The sequence below is a fragment of the Heterodontus francisci genome, chromosome 34 (genome assembly GCF_036365525.1).
Source record: "Heterodontus francisci isolate sHetFra1 chromosome 34, sHetFra1.hap1, whole genome shotgun sequence".
Lineage (NCBI taxonomy): Eukaryota > Metazoa > Chordata > Chondrichthyes > Heterodontiformes > Heterodontidae > Heterodontus > Heterodontus francisci.
This window is the reverse complement of record NC_090404.1, coordinates 16,545,891-16,562,685: the sequence shown is the minus strand read 5'-3', so window position 1 is coordinate 16,562,685 and position 16,795 is coordinate 16,545,891. Positions and strand designations below refer to the sequence as shown.

The window sequence follows — 16,795 nt, the reverse complement described above, 5'->3', positions numbered from 1 at the left end:
AGAGAGTGTTATAACCCGAGGGAGGGGGGAGAGAGAGAGAGTGTTATAACCCGAGGGAGGGGAGGGGGAGAGAGAGTGTTATAACCCGAGGGAGGGGGGAGAGAGAGAGAGAGAGAGAGAGAGAGAGAGAGAGAGAGTGTTATAACCCGAGGGGGGGGGGGGGAGAGTGAGAGTGTTATAACCCGAGGGTGGTGGGGAGAGAGAGAGTGTTATAACCCGAGGTGGGGGGGGGGGAGAGAGAGTGTTATAACCGAGGGGTGGGGGGGAGAGAGTGTTTATAACCCGAGGGGGGGTGGGGGGGCAGAGAGAGAGAGAGAGTGTTATAACCCGAGGGGGTGCGGAGAGAGAGTGTTATAACCAGAGGCGGTAACCAGTATTGTGTAGTGAGTATTAGATGTGGTGCTCACTGCTTTAACTCCTTTGTGCCTCCTCCCCCCCCCCCCCTCCCCCGCACCGTCCCTCTCCTCTCCTCCTCCCCCCCGCCCTACCCTACCCTCTCCCTGTGTAGACACCTGCCCCAGTCTGGAGACGCTGAGTCCCTTGGTGCCACCCATCCAGCTGACAGCACTTGCCGTGTGGTCGGTTGTCACCAAGCGTGACTTCAAATGTTACGGCCGGGCTTTGGAGTTCCTGGAGACTGTGAACCGCAGTGTGCCAAAATTGGTGGCATACCGGCATTTCGCCAAACTGCTGCTGGGACTGAAAGCCAAGGTGAGAGCCGAGAGTGCATCGTGGCTGCGGCTCCCAGTCCATAGGCACTGAGGGCAATGGGTTATAGGTGTGGGGGAGGGGCACTGAGGGCAGTGGGTTACAGGTGTGGGGAGGGGCACTGAGGGCAATGGGTTATAGGTGTGGGGAGGGGCATTGAGGGCAATGGGTTATAGGTGTGGGGGAGGGGCACTGAGGGCAGTGGGTTATAGGTGTGGGGAGGGGCACTGGGCAATGGATTATAGGTGTGGGGGAGGGGCACTGAGGGCAGTGGGTTACAGGTGTGGGGAGGGGCACTGAGGGCAATGGGTTATAGGTGTGGGGAGGGGCACTGAGGGCAGTGGGTTATAGGTGTGGGGAGGGGCATTGAGGGCAATGGGTTATAGGTGTGGGGGAGGGGCACTGAGGGCAGTGGGTTATAGGTGTGGGGAGGGGCATTGAGGGCAATGGGTTATAGGTGTGGGGGAGGGGCACTGAGGGCAGTGGGTTATAGGTTTGGGGAGGGGCACTGAGGGCAATGGGTTATAGGTTTGGGGAGGGGCACTGAGGGCAATGGGTTATAGGTGTGGGGAGGGGCACTGAGGGCAATGGGTTATAGGTTTGGGGAGGGGCACTGAGGGCAATGGGTTATAGGTTTGGGGAGGGGCACTGAGGGCAATGGGTTATAGGTTTGGGGAGGGGCACTGAGGGCAATGGGTTATAGGTTTGGGGAGGGGCACTGAGGGCAATGGGTTATAGGTTTGGGGAGGGGCACTGAGGGCAATGGGTTATAGGTGTGGGGGAGGGGCACTGAGGGCAGTGGGTTATAGGTGTGGGGAGGGGCACTGAGGGCAATGGGTTATAGGTGTGGGGAGGGGCACTGAGGGCAGTGGGTTATAGGTGTGGGGAGGGGCACTGAGGGCAATGGGTTATAGGTGTGGGGAGGGGCACTGGGCAATGGATTATAGGTGTGGGGAGGGGCACTGAGGGCAGTGGGTTATAGGTGTGGGGAGGGGCACTGAGAGCAGTGGGTTATAGGTGTGGGGAGGGGCACTGAGAGCAGTGGGTTATAGGTGTGGGGGAGGGGCACTGAGGGCAGTGGGTTATAGGTGTGGGGAGGGGGCACTGAGGGCAGTGGGTTATAGGTGTGGGGGAGGGGCACTGAGGGCAATGGGTTATAGGTGTGGGGAGGGGCACTGAGAGCAGTGGGTTATAGGTGTGGGGAGGGGCACTGAGAGCAGTGGGTTATAGGTGTGGGGAGGGGCACTGAGGGCAATGGGTTATAGGTGTGGGGGAGGGGCACTGAGAGCAGTGGGTTATAGGTGTGGGGAGGGGCACTGAGGGCAGTGGGTTATAGGTGTGGGGGAGGGGCACTGAGGACAGTGGGTTATAGGTGTGGGGGAGGGGCACTGAGAGCAGTGGGTTATAGGTGTGGGGAGGGGCACTGAGGGCAGTGGGTTATAGGTGTGGGGGAGGGGCACTGAGGACAGTGGGTTATAGGTGTGGGGGAGGGGCACTGAGAGCAGTGGGTTATAGGTGTGGGGAGGGGCACTGAGGGCAATGGGTTATAGGTGTGGGGGAGGGGCACTGAGGGCAGTGGGTTATAGGTGTGGGGAGGGGCACTGAGGGCAATGGGTTATAGGTGTGGGGAGGGGCACTGAGGGCAGTGGGTTATAGGTGTGGGGAGGGGCACTGAGGGCAATGGGTTATAGGTGTGGGGAGGGGCACTGAGGGCAATGGGTTATAGGTGTGGGGAGGGGCACTGAGGGCAGTGGGTTATAGGTGTGGGGAGGGGCACTGAGGGCAATGGGTTATAGGTGTGGGGAGGGGCACTGAGGGCAATGGGTTATAGGTGTGGGGAGGGGCACTGAGGGCAATGGGTTATAGGTGTGGGGGAGGGGCACTGAGGGCAGTGGGTTATAGGTGTGGGGAGGGGCACTGAGGGCAATGGGTTATAGGTGTGGGGAGGGGCACTGAGGGCAGTTCGTTATAGGTGTGGGGGAGGGGCACTGAGGGCAATGGGTTATAGGTGTGGGGAGGGGCACTGAGGGCAATGGGTTATAGGTGTGGGGGAGGGGCACTGAGGGCAATGGGTTACAGGGTGTGGGGAGGGGCACTGAGGGCAGTGGGTTATAGGGTGTGGGGGAGGGGCACTGAGGGCAGTGGGTTATAGGTGTGGGGAGGGGCACAGGGCAGTGGGTTATAGGTGTGGGGAGGGGCACTGAGGGCAGTGGGTTATAGGTGTGGGGGAGGGGCACTGAGGGAAGTGGGTTATAGGTGTGGGGGAGGGGCACTGAGGGCAGTGGGTTATAGGTGTGGGGGAGGGGCACTGAGGGCAGTGGGTTATAGGTGTGGGGGAGGGGCACTGAGAGCAGTGCATTATAGGTGTGGGGGAGGGGCACTGAGGGCAATGGGTTATAGGTGTTGGGGAGGGGCACTGAGGGCAGTGGATATTTGGTGTGGGGGAGGGGCACTGAGGGCAGTGGGTTATAGGTGTGGCGGAGGGGGCACTGAGGGCAATGGGTTATAGGTGTTGGGGAGGGGCATTCAAGGCAGTGGGTTATAGGTGTGGGGGAGGGGCACTGAGGGCAGTGGATATTTGGTGTGGGGGAGGGGCACTGAGGGCAGTGGGTTATAGGTGTGGCGGAGGGGCACTGAGGGCAGTGGATTTTTGGTGTGGGGGAGGGGCACTGAGGACAGTGGGTTATAGGTGTGGGGAGGGGCACTGAGGGCAGTGGATTTTTGGTGTGGGGGAGGGGCACTGAGGGCAGTGGATTTATGGTGTTGCGGAGGGGCACTGAGGACAGTGGGTTATAGGTGTGGGGGAGGGGCACTGAGGGCAGTGGATTTTTGGTGTGGGGGAGGGGCACTGAGGACAGTGGGTTATAGGTGTGGGGGAGGGGCATTGAACGCAGTGGGTTATAGGTGTGGGGGAGGGGCGCTGAGAGCAGTGGGTTATAGGTGTGGGGGAGGGGCACTGAGGGCAGTGGATATTTGGTGTGGGGGAGGGGCACTGAGGGCAGTGGGTTATAGGTGTGGCGGAGGGGCACTGAGGGCAATGGGTTATAGGTGTTGGGGAGGGGCATTCAAGGCAGTGGGTTATAGGTGTGGGGGAGGGGCACTGAGGGCAGTGGATATTTGGTGTGGGGGAGGGGCACTGAGGGCAGTGGGTTATAGGTGTGGCGGAGGGGCACTGAGGGCAGTGGATTTTTGGTGTGGGGGAGGGGCACTGAGGACAGTGGGTTATAGGTGTGGGGAGGGGCACTGAGGGCAGTGGATTTTTGGTGTGGGGGAGGGCACTGAGGGCAGTGGATTTATGGTGTTGCGGAGGGGCACTGAGGACAGTGGGTTATAGGTGTGGGGGAGGGGCACTGAGGGCAGTGGATTTTTGGGTGTGGGGGAGGGGCACTGAGGACAGTGGGTTATAGGTGTGGGGGAGGGGCATTGAACGCAGTGGGTTATAGGTGTGGGGGAGGGGCGCTGAGAGCAGTGGGTTATAGGTGTGGGGGAGGGGCACTGAGGGCAGTGGATTTTTGGTGTGAGGGAGGGGCACTGAGGGCAGTTGGTTAGGTGTGGGGGAGGGGCACTGAGGGCAGTGGATTTTTGGTGTGGGGGAGGGGCACTGAGGGCAGTGGATTTATGGTGTTGCGGAGGGGCACTGTGGTCAGTTCGTTATAGGTGTGGGGGAGGGGCACTGAGGGCAGTGGATTTTTGGTGTGGGGGAGGGGCACTGAGGACAGTGGGTTATAGGTGTGGGGAAGGGCACTGAGGGCAGTTGGTTATAGATGTGGAGGAGGGGCATTGAGGGCAGTGGGTTATAGGTGTGGGGGAGGGGCACTGAGGGCAGTGGATTTTTGGTGTGACGGAGGGGCACTGAGGGCAGTTCGTTATAGGTGTGGGGGAGGGGCACTGAGGGCAGTTGGTTATAGATGTGGAGGAGGGGCATTGAGGGCAGTGGGTTATAGGTGTGGGGGAGGGGCACTGAGGGCAGTTGGTTATAGGTGTGGGGGAGGGGCACTGAGGGCAGTTGGTTATAGGTGTGGGGGAGGGGCATTGAGGGCAGTGGGTTACAGGTGTGGGAGAGGGGCACTGAAGGCAGTTGGTTATAGGTGTGGGGAGGGGCATTGAGGGCAGTGGGTTATAGGTGTGGGGAGGGGCACTGAGGGCAGTTGGTTATAGGTGTGGGGGAGGGGCATTGAGGGCAGTGGGTTATAGGTGTGGGGGAGGGGCACTGAGGGCAGTTGGTTATAGGTGTGGGGGAGGGGCATTGAGGGCAGTGGGTTATAGGTGTGGGGAGGGGCACTGAGGGCAGTTGGTTATAGGTGTGGGGGAGGGGCACTGAGGGCAGTGGGTTATAGGTGTGGGGGAGGGGCACTGAGGGCAATGGGTTATAGGTGTGGGGAGGGGCACTGAGGGCAATGGGTTATAGGTGTGGGGGAGGGGCACTGAGGGCAATGGGTTATAGGTGTGGGGAGGGGCACTGAGGGCAATGGGTTATAGGTGTGGGGGAGGGGCACTGAGGGCAATGGGTTATAGGTGTGGGAGGGGCACTGAGGGCAATGGGTTATAGGTGTGGGGAGGGGCACTGAGGGCAGTGGGTTATAGGTGTGGGGAGGGGCACTGAGAGCAGTGGGTTATAGGTGTGGGGGAGGGGCACTGAGGGCAATGGGTTATAGGTGTGGGGGAGGGGCACTGAGGGCAATGGGTTATAGGTGTGGGGAGGGGCACTGAGGGCAGTGGGTTACAGGTGTGGGGAGGGGCACTGAGAGCAGTGGGTTGTAGGTGTGGGGGAGGGGCACTGAGGGCAATGGGTTATAGGTGTGGGGAGGGGCATTGAGGGCAGTGGGTTATAGGTGTGGGGGAGGGGCACTGAGGGCAGTGGGTTATAGGTGTGGGGGAGGGGCACTGAGGGCAGTGGGTTACAGGTGTGGGGAGGGGCACTGAGGGCAGTGGGTTGTAGGTGTGGGGGAGGGGCACTGAGGGCAATGGGTTATAGGTGTGGGGGAGGGGCACTGAGGGCAGTGGGTTGTAGGTGTGGGGGAGGGGCACTGAGGGCAGTGGGTTGTAGGTGTGGGGGAGGGGCACTGAGGGCAATGGGTTATAGGTGTGGGGAGGGGCCACTGAGAGCAGTGGGTTATAGGTGTGGGGGAGGGCACTGAGGGCAGTGGGTTATAGGTGTGGGGGAGGGGCACTGAGGGCAGTGGGTTACAGGTGTGGGGAGGGGCACTGAGAGCAGTGGGTTGTAGGTGTGGGGGAGGGGCACTGAGGGCAATGGGTTATAGGTGTGGGGAGGGGCACTGAGGACAGTGGGTTATAGGTGTGGGGAGGGGCACTGAGAGCAGTGGGTTATAGGTGTGGGGAGGGGCACTGAGAGCAGTGGGTTATAGGTGTGGGGAGGGGCACTGAGGGCAATGGGTTATAGGTGTGGGGAGGGGCACTGAGGACAGTGGGTTATAGGTGTGGGGGAGGGGCACTGAGGGCAGTTCGTTATAGGTGTGGGGGAGGGGCACTGAGGGCAATGGGTTGCAGGGTGTGGGGAGGGGAACTTAGGGCAATGGGTTATAGGGTGTGGGTGAGGGGCACTGAGGGCAGTGGGTTATAGGTGTGGGGAGGGGCACTGAGGGCCATGGGTTATTGGTGTGGGGAGGGGCACTGAGGGCAATGGGTTATAGGTGTGGGGGAGGGGCACTGAGGGCAATGGGTTGCAGGGTGTGGGGAGGGGCACTTAGGGCAATGGGTTATAGGGTGTGGGGGAGGGGCACTGAGGGCAGTGGGTTATAGGTGTGGGGGAGGGGCACTGAGGGCAATGGGTTATAGGTGTGGGGAGGGGCACTGAGGGCAATGGGTTACAGGGTGTGGGGAGGGGCACTGAGGGCAATGGGTTATAGGGTGTGGGGGAGGGGCACTGAGGGCAGTGGGTTATAGGTGTGGGGGAGGGGCACTGAGGGCAGTGGGTTATAGGTGTGGGGAGGGGCACTGAGAGCAGTGGGTTATTGGGTGTGGGGGAGGGGCGCTGAGGGCAGTGGGTTATAGGTGTGGGGGAGGGGCACTGAGAGCAGTGGGTTATAGGCGTGGGGGAGGGGCACTGAGAGCAGTGCATTATAGGCGTGGGGGTGGGGCGCTGAGGGCAGTGGGTTATAGTTGTGGGGAGGGGTGCTGAGGGCAGTGGATTTTTGGTGTGGGGGAGGGGCACTGAGGGCAGTGGATTTTTGGTGTGGGGGAGGGGCACTGAGGGCAGTGGGTTATAGGTGTGGGGGAGGGGCACTGAGGGCAGTGGATTTTTGGTGTGGGGGAGGGGCACTGAGGGCAGTGGATTTTTGGTGTGGGGGAGGGGCACTGAGGGCAGTGGGTTATAGGTGTGGGGGAGGGGCACTGAGGGCAGTGGATTTTTGGTGTGGGGGAGGGGCACTGAGGGCAGTGGGTTATCGGTGTGGGGGAGGGGCATTCAAGGCAGTGGGTTATAGGTGTGGTGGAGGGGCACTGAGGGCAGTGGATTTTTGGTGTGGGGGAGGGGCACTGAGGGCAGTGGGTTATAGGTGTGGGGGAGGGGCATTGAACGCAGTGGGTTATAGGTGTGGGGGAGGGGCGCTGATAGCAGTGGGTTATAGGTGTGGGGGAGGGGCACTGAGGGCAGTGGATTTTTGGTGTGAGGGAGGGGCACTGAGGGCAGTTGGTTAGGTGTGGGGGAGGGGCACTGAGGGCAGTGGATTTTTGGTGTTGCGGAGGGGCACTGTGGTCAGTTCGTTATAGGTGTGGGGGAGGGGCACTGAGGGCAGTTGGTTAGGTGTGGGGGAGGGGCACTGAGGGCAGTGGATTTTTGGTGTGACGGAGGGGCACTGAGGGCAGTTCGTTATAGGTGTGGGGGAGGGGCACTGAGGGCAGTTCGTTATCGGTGTGGGGGAGGGGCACTGAGGGCAGTTCGTTCTAGGTGTGGGGGAGGGGCACTGAGGGCAGTTCGTTCTAGGTGTGGGGGAGGGGCACTGAGGGCAGTGGGTTATAGGTGTGGGGGAGGGGCACTGAGGGCAGTTGGTTATAGGTGTGGGGGAGGGCCATTGAGGGCAGTGGGTTATAGGTGTGGGGAAGGGGCACTGGGCAGTTGGTTATAGGTGTGGGGGAGGGGCAGTGGGTTATAGGTGTGGGCGAGGGGCATTGAGGGCAGTTCGTTATAGGTGTGGGGGAGGGGCATTGAGACAGTGGGTTATAGGTGTGGGGGGAGGGGCACTGAGGACAGTGGGTTATAGGTGTGGGGAAGGGGCACTGAGGGCAGTTGGTTATCGGTGTGTGGGAGGGGCACTGAGGCAGAGGGTTATAGTTGTGGGGGAGGGGCAGTGGGTTATCGGTGTGGGGGAGGGGCACTGAGGGCTGTGGATTTTTGGTGTGGGGGAGGGGCACTGAGGGCAGTGGGTTTTAGGTGTGGGGGAGGGGCACTGAGGTCAGTGGGTTATAGGTGTGGGGGAGGGGCACTGAGGGCAGTGGGTTATAGGTGTGGGGGAGGGGCACTGAGGCAGTGGGTTTTTTGGTGTGGGGGAGGGGCACTGAGGGCAGTGGGTTATAGGTGTGGGGGAGGGGCACTGAGGGCAGTGGGTTTTTTGGTGTGGGGGAGGGGCACTGAGGGCTGTGGGTTATAGTTGTGGGGGAGGGTCACTGAGGGCAGTGGGTTGTAGTTGTGGGGGAGGGGCACTGAGGCAGTGCGTTTTTTGGTGTGGGGGAGGGGCACTGAGGGCAGTGGGTTATAGGTGTGGGGGAGGGGCACTGAGGGCAGTGGGTTTTTTGGTGTGGGGGAGGGGCACTGAGGGCTGTGGGTTATAGGTGTGGGGGAGGGGCACTGAGGGCAGTGGGTTTTTTGGTGTGGGGGAGGGTCACTGAGGGCAGTGGGTTGTAGTTGTGGGGGAGGGGCACTGAGGGCAGTGGGTTATAGTTGTGGGGGAGGGGCACTGAGGGCAGTGGGTTATAGTTGTGGGGGAGGGGCACTGAGGGCAGTGGGTTATAGTTGTGGGGGAGGGGCAGTGGGTTATAGTTGTGGGGGAGGGGCACTGAGGGCAGTGGGTTATAGTTGTGGGGGAGGGGCACTGAGGTCAGTGGGTTATAGGTGTGGGGGAGGGGCACTGAGGGCAGTGGGTTATAGGTGTGGGGGAGGGGCACTGAGGCAGTGGGTTTTTTGGTGTGGGGGAGGGGCACTGAGGGCAGTGGGTTTTTTGGTGTGGGGGAGGGGCACTGAGGGCTGTGGGTTATAGTTGTGGGGGAGGGTCACTGAGGGCAGTGGGTTGTAGTTGTGGGGGAGGGGCACTGAGGGCAGTGGGTTATAGTTGTGGGGGAGGGGCACTGAGGGCAGTGGGTTATAGTTGTGGGGGAGGGGCACTGAGGCCAGTGTGTTATAGTTGTGGGGGAGGGGCACTGAGGGCAGTGGGTTTTAGGTGTGGGGGAGGGGCACTGAGGTCAGTGGGTTATAGGTGTGGGGGAGGGGCACTGAGGGCAGTGGGTTATAGTTGTGGGGGAGGGGCACTGAGGGCAGTGGGTTATAGTTGTGGGGGAGGGGAACTGAGGGCAGTGGGTTATAGTTGTGGGGGAGGGGCACTGAGGGCAGTGGATTATAGTTGTGGGGGAGGGGCAGTGGGTTATAGTTGTGGGGGAGGGGCACTGAGGGCAGTGGGTTATAGTTGTGGGGGAGGGGCACTGAGGGCAGTGGGTTATAGTTGTGGGGGAGGGGCAGTGGGTTATAGTTGTGGGGGAGGGGCACTAAGGGCAGTGGGTTATAGTTGTGGGGGAGGGGCACTGAGGGCAGTGGGTTATAGTTGTGGGGGAGGGGCACTGAGGGCAGTGGGTTATAGTTGTGGGGGAGGGGCAGTGGGTTATAGTTGTGGGGGAGGGGCACTGAGGGCAGTGGGTTATAGTTGTGGGGGAGGGGCACTGAGGGCAGTGGGTTATAGTTGTGGGGGAGGGGCAGTGGGTTATAGTTGTGGGGGAGGGGCACTAAGGGCAGTGGGTTATAGTTGTGGGGGAGGGGCACTGAGGGCAGTGGGTTATAGTTGTGGGGGAGGGGCACTGAGGGCTGTGGGTTATTGGATGTGGAGTTGGGTCTGGGCACTGGAATGAAAATCTCTCTCCTATTTTGCAGATTATTCTGCAGATGTTCGTGGAGGATGCTCCGCCTGGCGACATCCGATCTAAGTTGTACCAGTTATTCCCGGAGGACGCACCTGCTCCGGCAATTGCGGTGAGTCCGTCAGGTGGCGGATTTTGCCGGGCTGGCGCGTTCCTTTGCTCCTCCGCCTCTCGGCTTTAAGAGCCCTCGGTGAGCCGCTGAGTCCTGCCGTTCGTTTTGTCCGGCTTCCGGTGGGCGCGCGGACCCATGAGCGGAGGGGCCTGTTCGATCGGCGTTGCTCTCTCTCTCTGTCAAAAGCTCACCCGTTTGAGTTCCCCGGTGTAGTGACCCGTACCGAGGGGAGTGCTGCACTGCCGGCGGTGCCATCTCTCGGACGAGATGTTAAAACCTCTTGGGTGGACGTAAAAGATCTTTTGGAAAAAGAGCGGTGGCCGATTTTTATCTCTCAACCAACGTCACTTTTAAAAAAAAAAAATGATCGCATTGCTGTTTGTGGGATCTTGCTGTGCGCCGATTGGCTGCTGCAATTCCCAACATGATGACTCTGACCGCACTGCGAAAGGGAAAGTATTTGACTGGCCCTCGCGAGGGGTGGGGTTTGGGGGGTGGTCCTCGGGGATGTCCTGGGAGGGTGCGAGGCGTCATTTATAAATGCCGGTCTTCCTTCCTGTAGACGCCCCGGGATTTGCAGAAAGTCGGACAGATCCAGCAGCAGTTTCGAGAGCTGGTGGTCCAGCTCCTGGACGACCCTCCCTTCCGGATCTCTTTCCTGCAGGTACAGTAAGTAACGGGACGGAATTAATAACTGCCGGAGCGCTGAGTGTGTGCACCTTTCAAATGGGTCCGTCGGTGACTCCATTTAGGATTTTGCCCCCCCCCCCACCCCTCCGGCCCTCCCCTTGAGCTCAGCTGTGGCTCAGTCGTCCGTCCTCTCACCTCCGAGTCAGGAGGCTGTGGGTACAAATGCAACCTCCGCTATTCCAGTGCGCTTCTGGCCGGCCTGCCTTGAACCCTTCGTAAAATTGTACTCATCCGTGTCCTAACCTGCACCTTTAGCCCCGTTCTCCCCCCCCCCCCCCATCACCCCCTTGTGCTCGCTGACCTACACTGCCTTCCGGTTGAGCCGCGCCTCGACTTTAAAATCCTCATCCTTTGTTTTCAAACCTCTCCATGGCCTCCCCTCCCCACCCCGTCCCGATCTCTGTAACCTCCTCCAGACCCACAACCCTCCGAGATCTCTGCTCTCCTCGCGTTCTGGCCTCGTGGGCATTCCCGATATCAGTTCCATCATTGGTGACCGTGCCTTCAGCTGCCTGGGCCCCCAAACTCTGGAATTCACCCCCCCCCCCCCCCCCCACTAAAACCGCTCCGACTCTCTACCCCTCTTTCCTCCTTTAAGACACTCCTTAAAACCTACCTCAAAACCAGTAGTGAGGAAGCACTCTGATGTTGGAGGTGTCCACATTGAACCGAGGGGCCCCGTCTGCCCCCTCGGGTGGATGTGAAAGATCCCACGGCCGCTCTTTGGAAGGAGAGCACAGGGGGACTTCGCCCCGTTGTCCTGGGGGGCAATATTTATCTCTGAAACCAACGTCACTGAAAACAGATGATTGTTCGTGGGATCTAGCAGCGTGCAAATTGGCGGCCGCGGTTTCAGCATCACAACCGCGACGGCACTTTGGAAAAGTCCTTCATTGGGTGTAAAGGGATGTCCGGTGTTGCCGAGGTGTGATACTGGTGTGACGGGACTGCTTCTCCGACAGGAGGAGCTGCCGGAGCAATATGGAGAGGAATTCATGGGCGTGCTGCAGAAGCTGCTCTGGGAATACCTGCAACGCCTGGAGGAGACACTGCCCAGAGTGCGATTTGACCAGGTATATACGTGTCAGAGGGGGAAGGGGTGCACAGAGAGAGAACCTGGGCTCAAGGAGCTTTCTGGGGCTTATAGGTTCAAAGCATGCAGGCGTGGGTTAAGTCGTCGGCTGCCGGGGGGGGGGTGGGTTACAGAGTTGGGGTTTTATATATGTCAGGTGACATGTGGGACTGTGGGTGACATATAGACTGGGGGTGTGGGGTGGGCATTGGCGGCGGGTGGGGGGGCGGGTGGTTTGTGGGGTTACAATTGATAGTGAGTCCCACAACTCCTGTTGGTGAGTGTGTCCCCCTTTGGCTTTGATCCCTCTTGCTGTCAGATACCCTCTCTGACTTTGGGCTCTGGGAACCCAGGATCGGGGCGGAACCTATATGGGCTTGGGTTGGGGAACGGGGTGCGGTGGTGGGGGGGGGGATGCTGCTAGCTGCTGTGTCTCATGCACCCTGGGTAGAGCCCACTGCCTGTTCTTTTCCACTGCTCGTACTGCCCTTCTGCCCTTTTACTCCTCTTAGTTACACGCAGCATCCCAGGCTGCTGAGCCCTCTGATTCCCGCCAAGCGCAGTTCCTGATCGGGTGCCTGAAGGAGCTTGACCCGCGCTCCCTGCAGCTACTCGTGAATCCAGGGGGGTCTGACCCCCAGGATGCAGGTAGGTGTTCGGGAAGGGAGCGGCCACTGTGCAGTCAATGTCTTTAAGAGCCTGGAACCGGGTATTACATTCCAGGACGTTCTGCAGTGTGCTTTATGCCTTCCTGGTTGGTCTCTCAGGCAGTGGTTATTTTTGTTGTTGGCAGCCTTCGGTCCTTGAGTGTCGTGTGTTAACGTCCGCCTTAAAACTGGTGGCGTCTCCTGGTAGTCCCGTTGCTTGTATCCAAGTCAGTAGACCGTGAGTTCAAGGGCTGACAGGCTCTGAGCTGCTGCCGACCGAGCGTTGCACCGTCGGAGGTGCCGTCTTTCGGATGAGGCGTTAAACCGAGGCCCCCGTCTTTTTGGGTGGATGTAAAAAGATCCCACGGCCACTTGGAAGAAGAGCTGGAGGTGGGGGGGTGGCGGTGGCAGGGGGCAGGGCTGGAGTTCTCCCTGACGTCCCTCAACCAACATCACTTTACAAATAAAAATGATTTGGTCCGTTGACCCCATTGCCGTTTGCGGGATCTTGCTGTGCGCCAATTGGCTGCCGCATTTCCTACATGACAACAGTGACTACGCTTCAAAAAAAAATAAAACACTTCGTAGGGTGTGAGGCACTTTGGGATGTCCTGACTTCATGCAAGGCGCTATGGAAATGTAGGTCCTTTCTTAATTAGTTAATTTGAGCACTGCCACAGGAGGTTTACTGGGGTGTGTATAAAGTATCTGCTCTCTGATTGGTATGCATGTTTGTGCACGTGGGTGTATGTTCCTGTATGAGTACATACGTGTGCTGTGACGAGCCACATTTGTCGCACTTCAGATTGCCAGCTGACCTGCAGCCTGAAATTTTAGAAGTAGTTGCAATTGCTCTCTGACTGACCTCAGCAGTGTGCAAGTTGATACCGAAGGCCTGGATTTGTGGGGACATGGAGGTGGGGGCTTTATTGTCGTGTGGGGAGGGAGGGTGGGTTTGCTGTGTTGTCTCACTCATGCCCCTTTCCTCCAAGTGTCCCTCGACCTTCTGGTGGAAGCGGAACCCGGCGGCAACTTCTGGGACAATGGCGGCCTCGCCTTCCCAGTGGCCTGGAGAAAGCCCGGCCCGCGAGGAGTCGCGACTAGCCCACCTGAGCCCGGCGAAGACGGGCGGTCGCAGGAGGGGCGCAAGGAGGGTGGTGAGGGCTCGGGAAGGGACCCTGTCTGGTCTGCCTCGAAGCGGAGGGTGGCCAGCGGGTGGCAAGCATCGGCGAGGGGCCCAGAGCAACGAAGCAGTCAAACTTCGCCCGACCGTGCCGAGATGCCGGGGAGGAGCCACCACGGTGGAAAGGCACCCGACTGCCCTCCGTACCTCCGCTCGCCGGGCTCTAAACTGAGGGACGTGGAGTTCCGGCATGTTCCGCTCCTCCAGCCGGTGGTCCTGGTCGAGATGCTGAGCGCCGGATGGGAGGCCAAAGGGCAGTCGCTGCCGTCCTGTGGGAGATGCTGTCGAACTGTGGCCAGGAAGCGGTCGGTTTCGGGCACGAGTACGGCCTCCAGGGAGGGCGGCCTCCCCGACGGATCCAGCTCTGACCTGGAGGAGCTCCCCCACCCATGGGGGCTGACACGGGTCAAGAGGAAGGTCAGGACTAGGGGTCGCATCCCCCAAGGCCCCCCTAGACCAAGGCGTGGTGACAACCGATCACCGCGGGAGAGAACGAGCCCGTCCGTCTCGCCGTCTTGTCGCTGGAGGCTAAGCCGGAGAACCAAGGAGAAAGAGTGAGTTGGGGTGGGCGAGTGGGCGGGGGGTGGTGGTGGTGGTGGTGGTGCGGTGAAAGGGGTGGGGTCATGACCTTTCATCTCTGTCCTGTAGAAGATTACCGCAGGTTCACGAGTAGTTTTACAACCGTGCAGAATTGGCCTTGGCACTGAGCCACACTGGCCAGGCCTGGGATTCAGTTAGCTCTGCCCCTTGCCCGCTTTTTCTTGTCAAGAGTTTGGTGGTGGTCGGGGTGTGGAGGGGGTAAGGGGCAGTGGTCAGAGGTTGTCACTGAGTTGCGTGACCTTAACTGTTCACCGAGCACCGTTGCACTTTATCGGTGTCTGGGAGTTAGGGGTGGGGGGTGGGGGGGAAAGGATAAGTCACACCTGTGAGCCTGAACCGTACTGTGCGTCCTTGAGCTGCAGCCCTAAATTGGCAACCGCCGTCAAATCCGCTGACGGAGCAATTGAACTCTGAGTGACCCCAAGCTTAATTGCGCCGATCAGCTGGTTTGCGGCAGAATGCTACACGACGCGTCGCGTGATCTTAGCACTCCCGGTGTAACGCGGCCTGCGTTCAGATTTCCATCGGACGGGGTGTTCCCCCAAATAGTTAAATGAACCCCCGCCCCTCCTCCCGCACCGGCCAGCCCGTACTTAACGGGGCGCAGAGTGATCTCCGGGGTGTCGTGCACCTCTGAGCCTCGCCAGCAACTTCCAATCAGCAACACCCTCGATGCGGTCAGCACTTCAGTTAACATCAGGAAGAGGTCATTCGGCCCCAGCTGGTCCATGCCCCGGTGTTTTATGTCCCACTCGAGCCTCGTCCCACCCGTGTATAACCTTCCATTCCTTTCTCCCTCGTGCATTTCTCCCAGTTTCTCTCGAATTACTCGCTCAAGACCATTCGTCATTTTGAACACCTCGATTACGTCTCCTCTTCACCTCCTTTGCTTTGAGGAGACCCATCCCAGCTTCTCCAGTCTCCCATTAAGATCCAAGGGAAGTGGGGGAGGGAGGGAAAAGGCTACTTCCTGGAGTGAGAGACTGGCCACCCTGCTCTTTACCCAGCAGCGGTGCAGCTAATTCAGGTACTGGGTGTAGTTCTGGGTGCCCGATGTACGGTGTGGTTTCACCAGGAGTGTGTCTGGGTCGAGGAGCTGTACTCATGAGGACAGAATGAGATACTTGGCAATCTTATGCTGGGGCAGAGAAGGCCGAGGATGTTTAGGGAAGGTTTTTCAAATTTGGAAGCATTTTAATGGACTGAACAGGGTGAGAATATTTCTCCTGGTTGGGTAGACAGTGACGAGGGACGATCTATTTCAAATCCTTATATGTGTGAGGAGGAAAGGTCGAGGTAATTTGTTCACCTGCAGTTGTTGGAATGTGGACGGTTTGCCACAGGGCATAATGGAGGTCAAGACCATTGCATCATTTTTACAGGAAAATTGCAGCAGTATGTCAATCAGAGGAACAGACAGAGATGTGGAGAGGGGGGCAGTGGGATTAGTTTGGGGTTGATGCAGGGCTATGTGGAGAGAGTGGGGCAGTGGGATTAGTTTGGGATTGATGCAGGGCTATGGGGAGAGAGTGGGGCAGTGGGATTAGTTTGGGATTGATGCAGGGCTATGGGGAGAGAGTGGGGCAGTGGGTTTAGTTTGGGATTGATCCAGGGCTATGGGGAGAGAGTGGGGCAGTGGGATTAGTTTGGGGATTGATACAGGGCTATGGGGAGAGAGTGGGGCAGTGGGATTAGTTTGGGGATTGATACACGGCTATGGGGAGAGAGTGGGGCAGTGGGATTAGTTTGGGATTGATGCAGGGCTATGGGGAGAGAGTGGGGCAGTGGGATTAGTTTGGGGATTGATACAGGGCAATGGGGAGAGAGTGGGGCAGTGGATTAGTTTGGGATTGATACAGGGCTATGGGGAGAGAGTGGGGCAGTGGGATTAGTTTGGGGATTGATACAGGGCTATGGGGAGAGAGTGGGGCAGTGGGATTAGTTTGGGATTGATACAGGGCTATGAGGAGAGAGTGGGGCAGTGGGATTAGTTTGGGGATTGATACAGGGCTATGAGGAGAGAGTGGGGCAGTGGGATTAGTTTGGGGATTGATACAGGGCTATGAGGAGAGAGTGGGGCAGTGGGATTAGTTTGGGGATTGATACAGGGCTATGAGGAGAGAGTGGGGCAGTGGGATTAGTTTGGGGATTGATACAGGGCTATGAGGAGAGAGTGGGGCAGTGGGATTAGTTTGGGGATTGATACAGGGGTATGGGGAGAGAGTGGGGCAGTGGGATTAGTTTGGGGTTGATGCAGGGCTATGGGGAGAGAGTGGGGCAGTGGGATTAGTTTGGGATTGATACAGGGCTATGGGGAGAGAGTGGGGCAGTGGGATTAGTTTGGGGATTGATACAGGGCTATGAGGAGAGAGTGGGGCAGTGGGATTAGTTTGGGGATTGATACAGGGGTATGGGGAGAGAGTGGGACAGTGGGATTAGTTTGGGGTTGATGCAGGGCTATGGGGAGAGAGTGGGGCAGTGGGATTAGTTTGGGGATTGATACAGGGCTATGAGGAGAGAGTGGGGCAGTGGGATTAGTTTGGGGATTGATACAGGGGTATGGGGAGAGAGTGGGGCAGTGGGATTAGTTTGGGGATTGATGCAGGGCGATGGGGAGAGAGTGGGGCAGTGGGATTAGTTTGGGGATTGATACAGGGCTATGGGGAGAGAGTGGGGCAGTGGGATTAGTTTGGGGATTGATA

The 16,795-nt window shown here is 59.0% G+C and overlaps 1 protein-coding gene across 1 annotated transcript in view; it reads left to right on the top strand.

Moving 5' to 3' along the window:
* The first annotated feature begins 425 nt into the window (after window positions 1-425).
* LOC137349115 (uncharacterized) overlaps window positions 426-16,795 on the top strand; it is a 50,248-nt gene continuing 33,878 nt past the window's right edge. Inside the window, exons 1-6 of the mRNA XM_068014472.1 lie at window positions 426-711; window positions 9,803-9,901; window positions 10,464-10,565; window positions 11,554-11,664; window positions 12,176-12,311; window positions 13,303-14,047. Of these exons, the coding sequence (XP_067870573.1) occupies window positions 9,815-9,901; window positions 10,464-10,565; window positions 11,554-11,664; window positions 12,176-12,311; window positions 13,303-14,047 (1,181 nt within the window). The 5' untranslated portion in view covers window positions 426-711; window positions 9,803-9,814. The remainder of the gene's footprint in view (window positions 712-9,802; window positions 9,902-10,463; window positions 10,566-11,553; window positions 11,665-12,175; window positions 12,312-13,302; window positions 14,048-16,795) is intronic.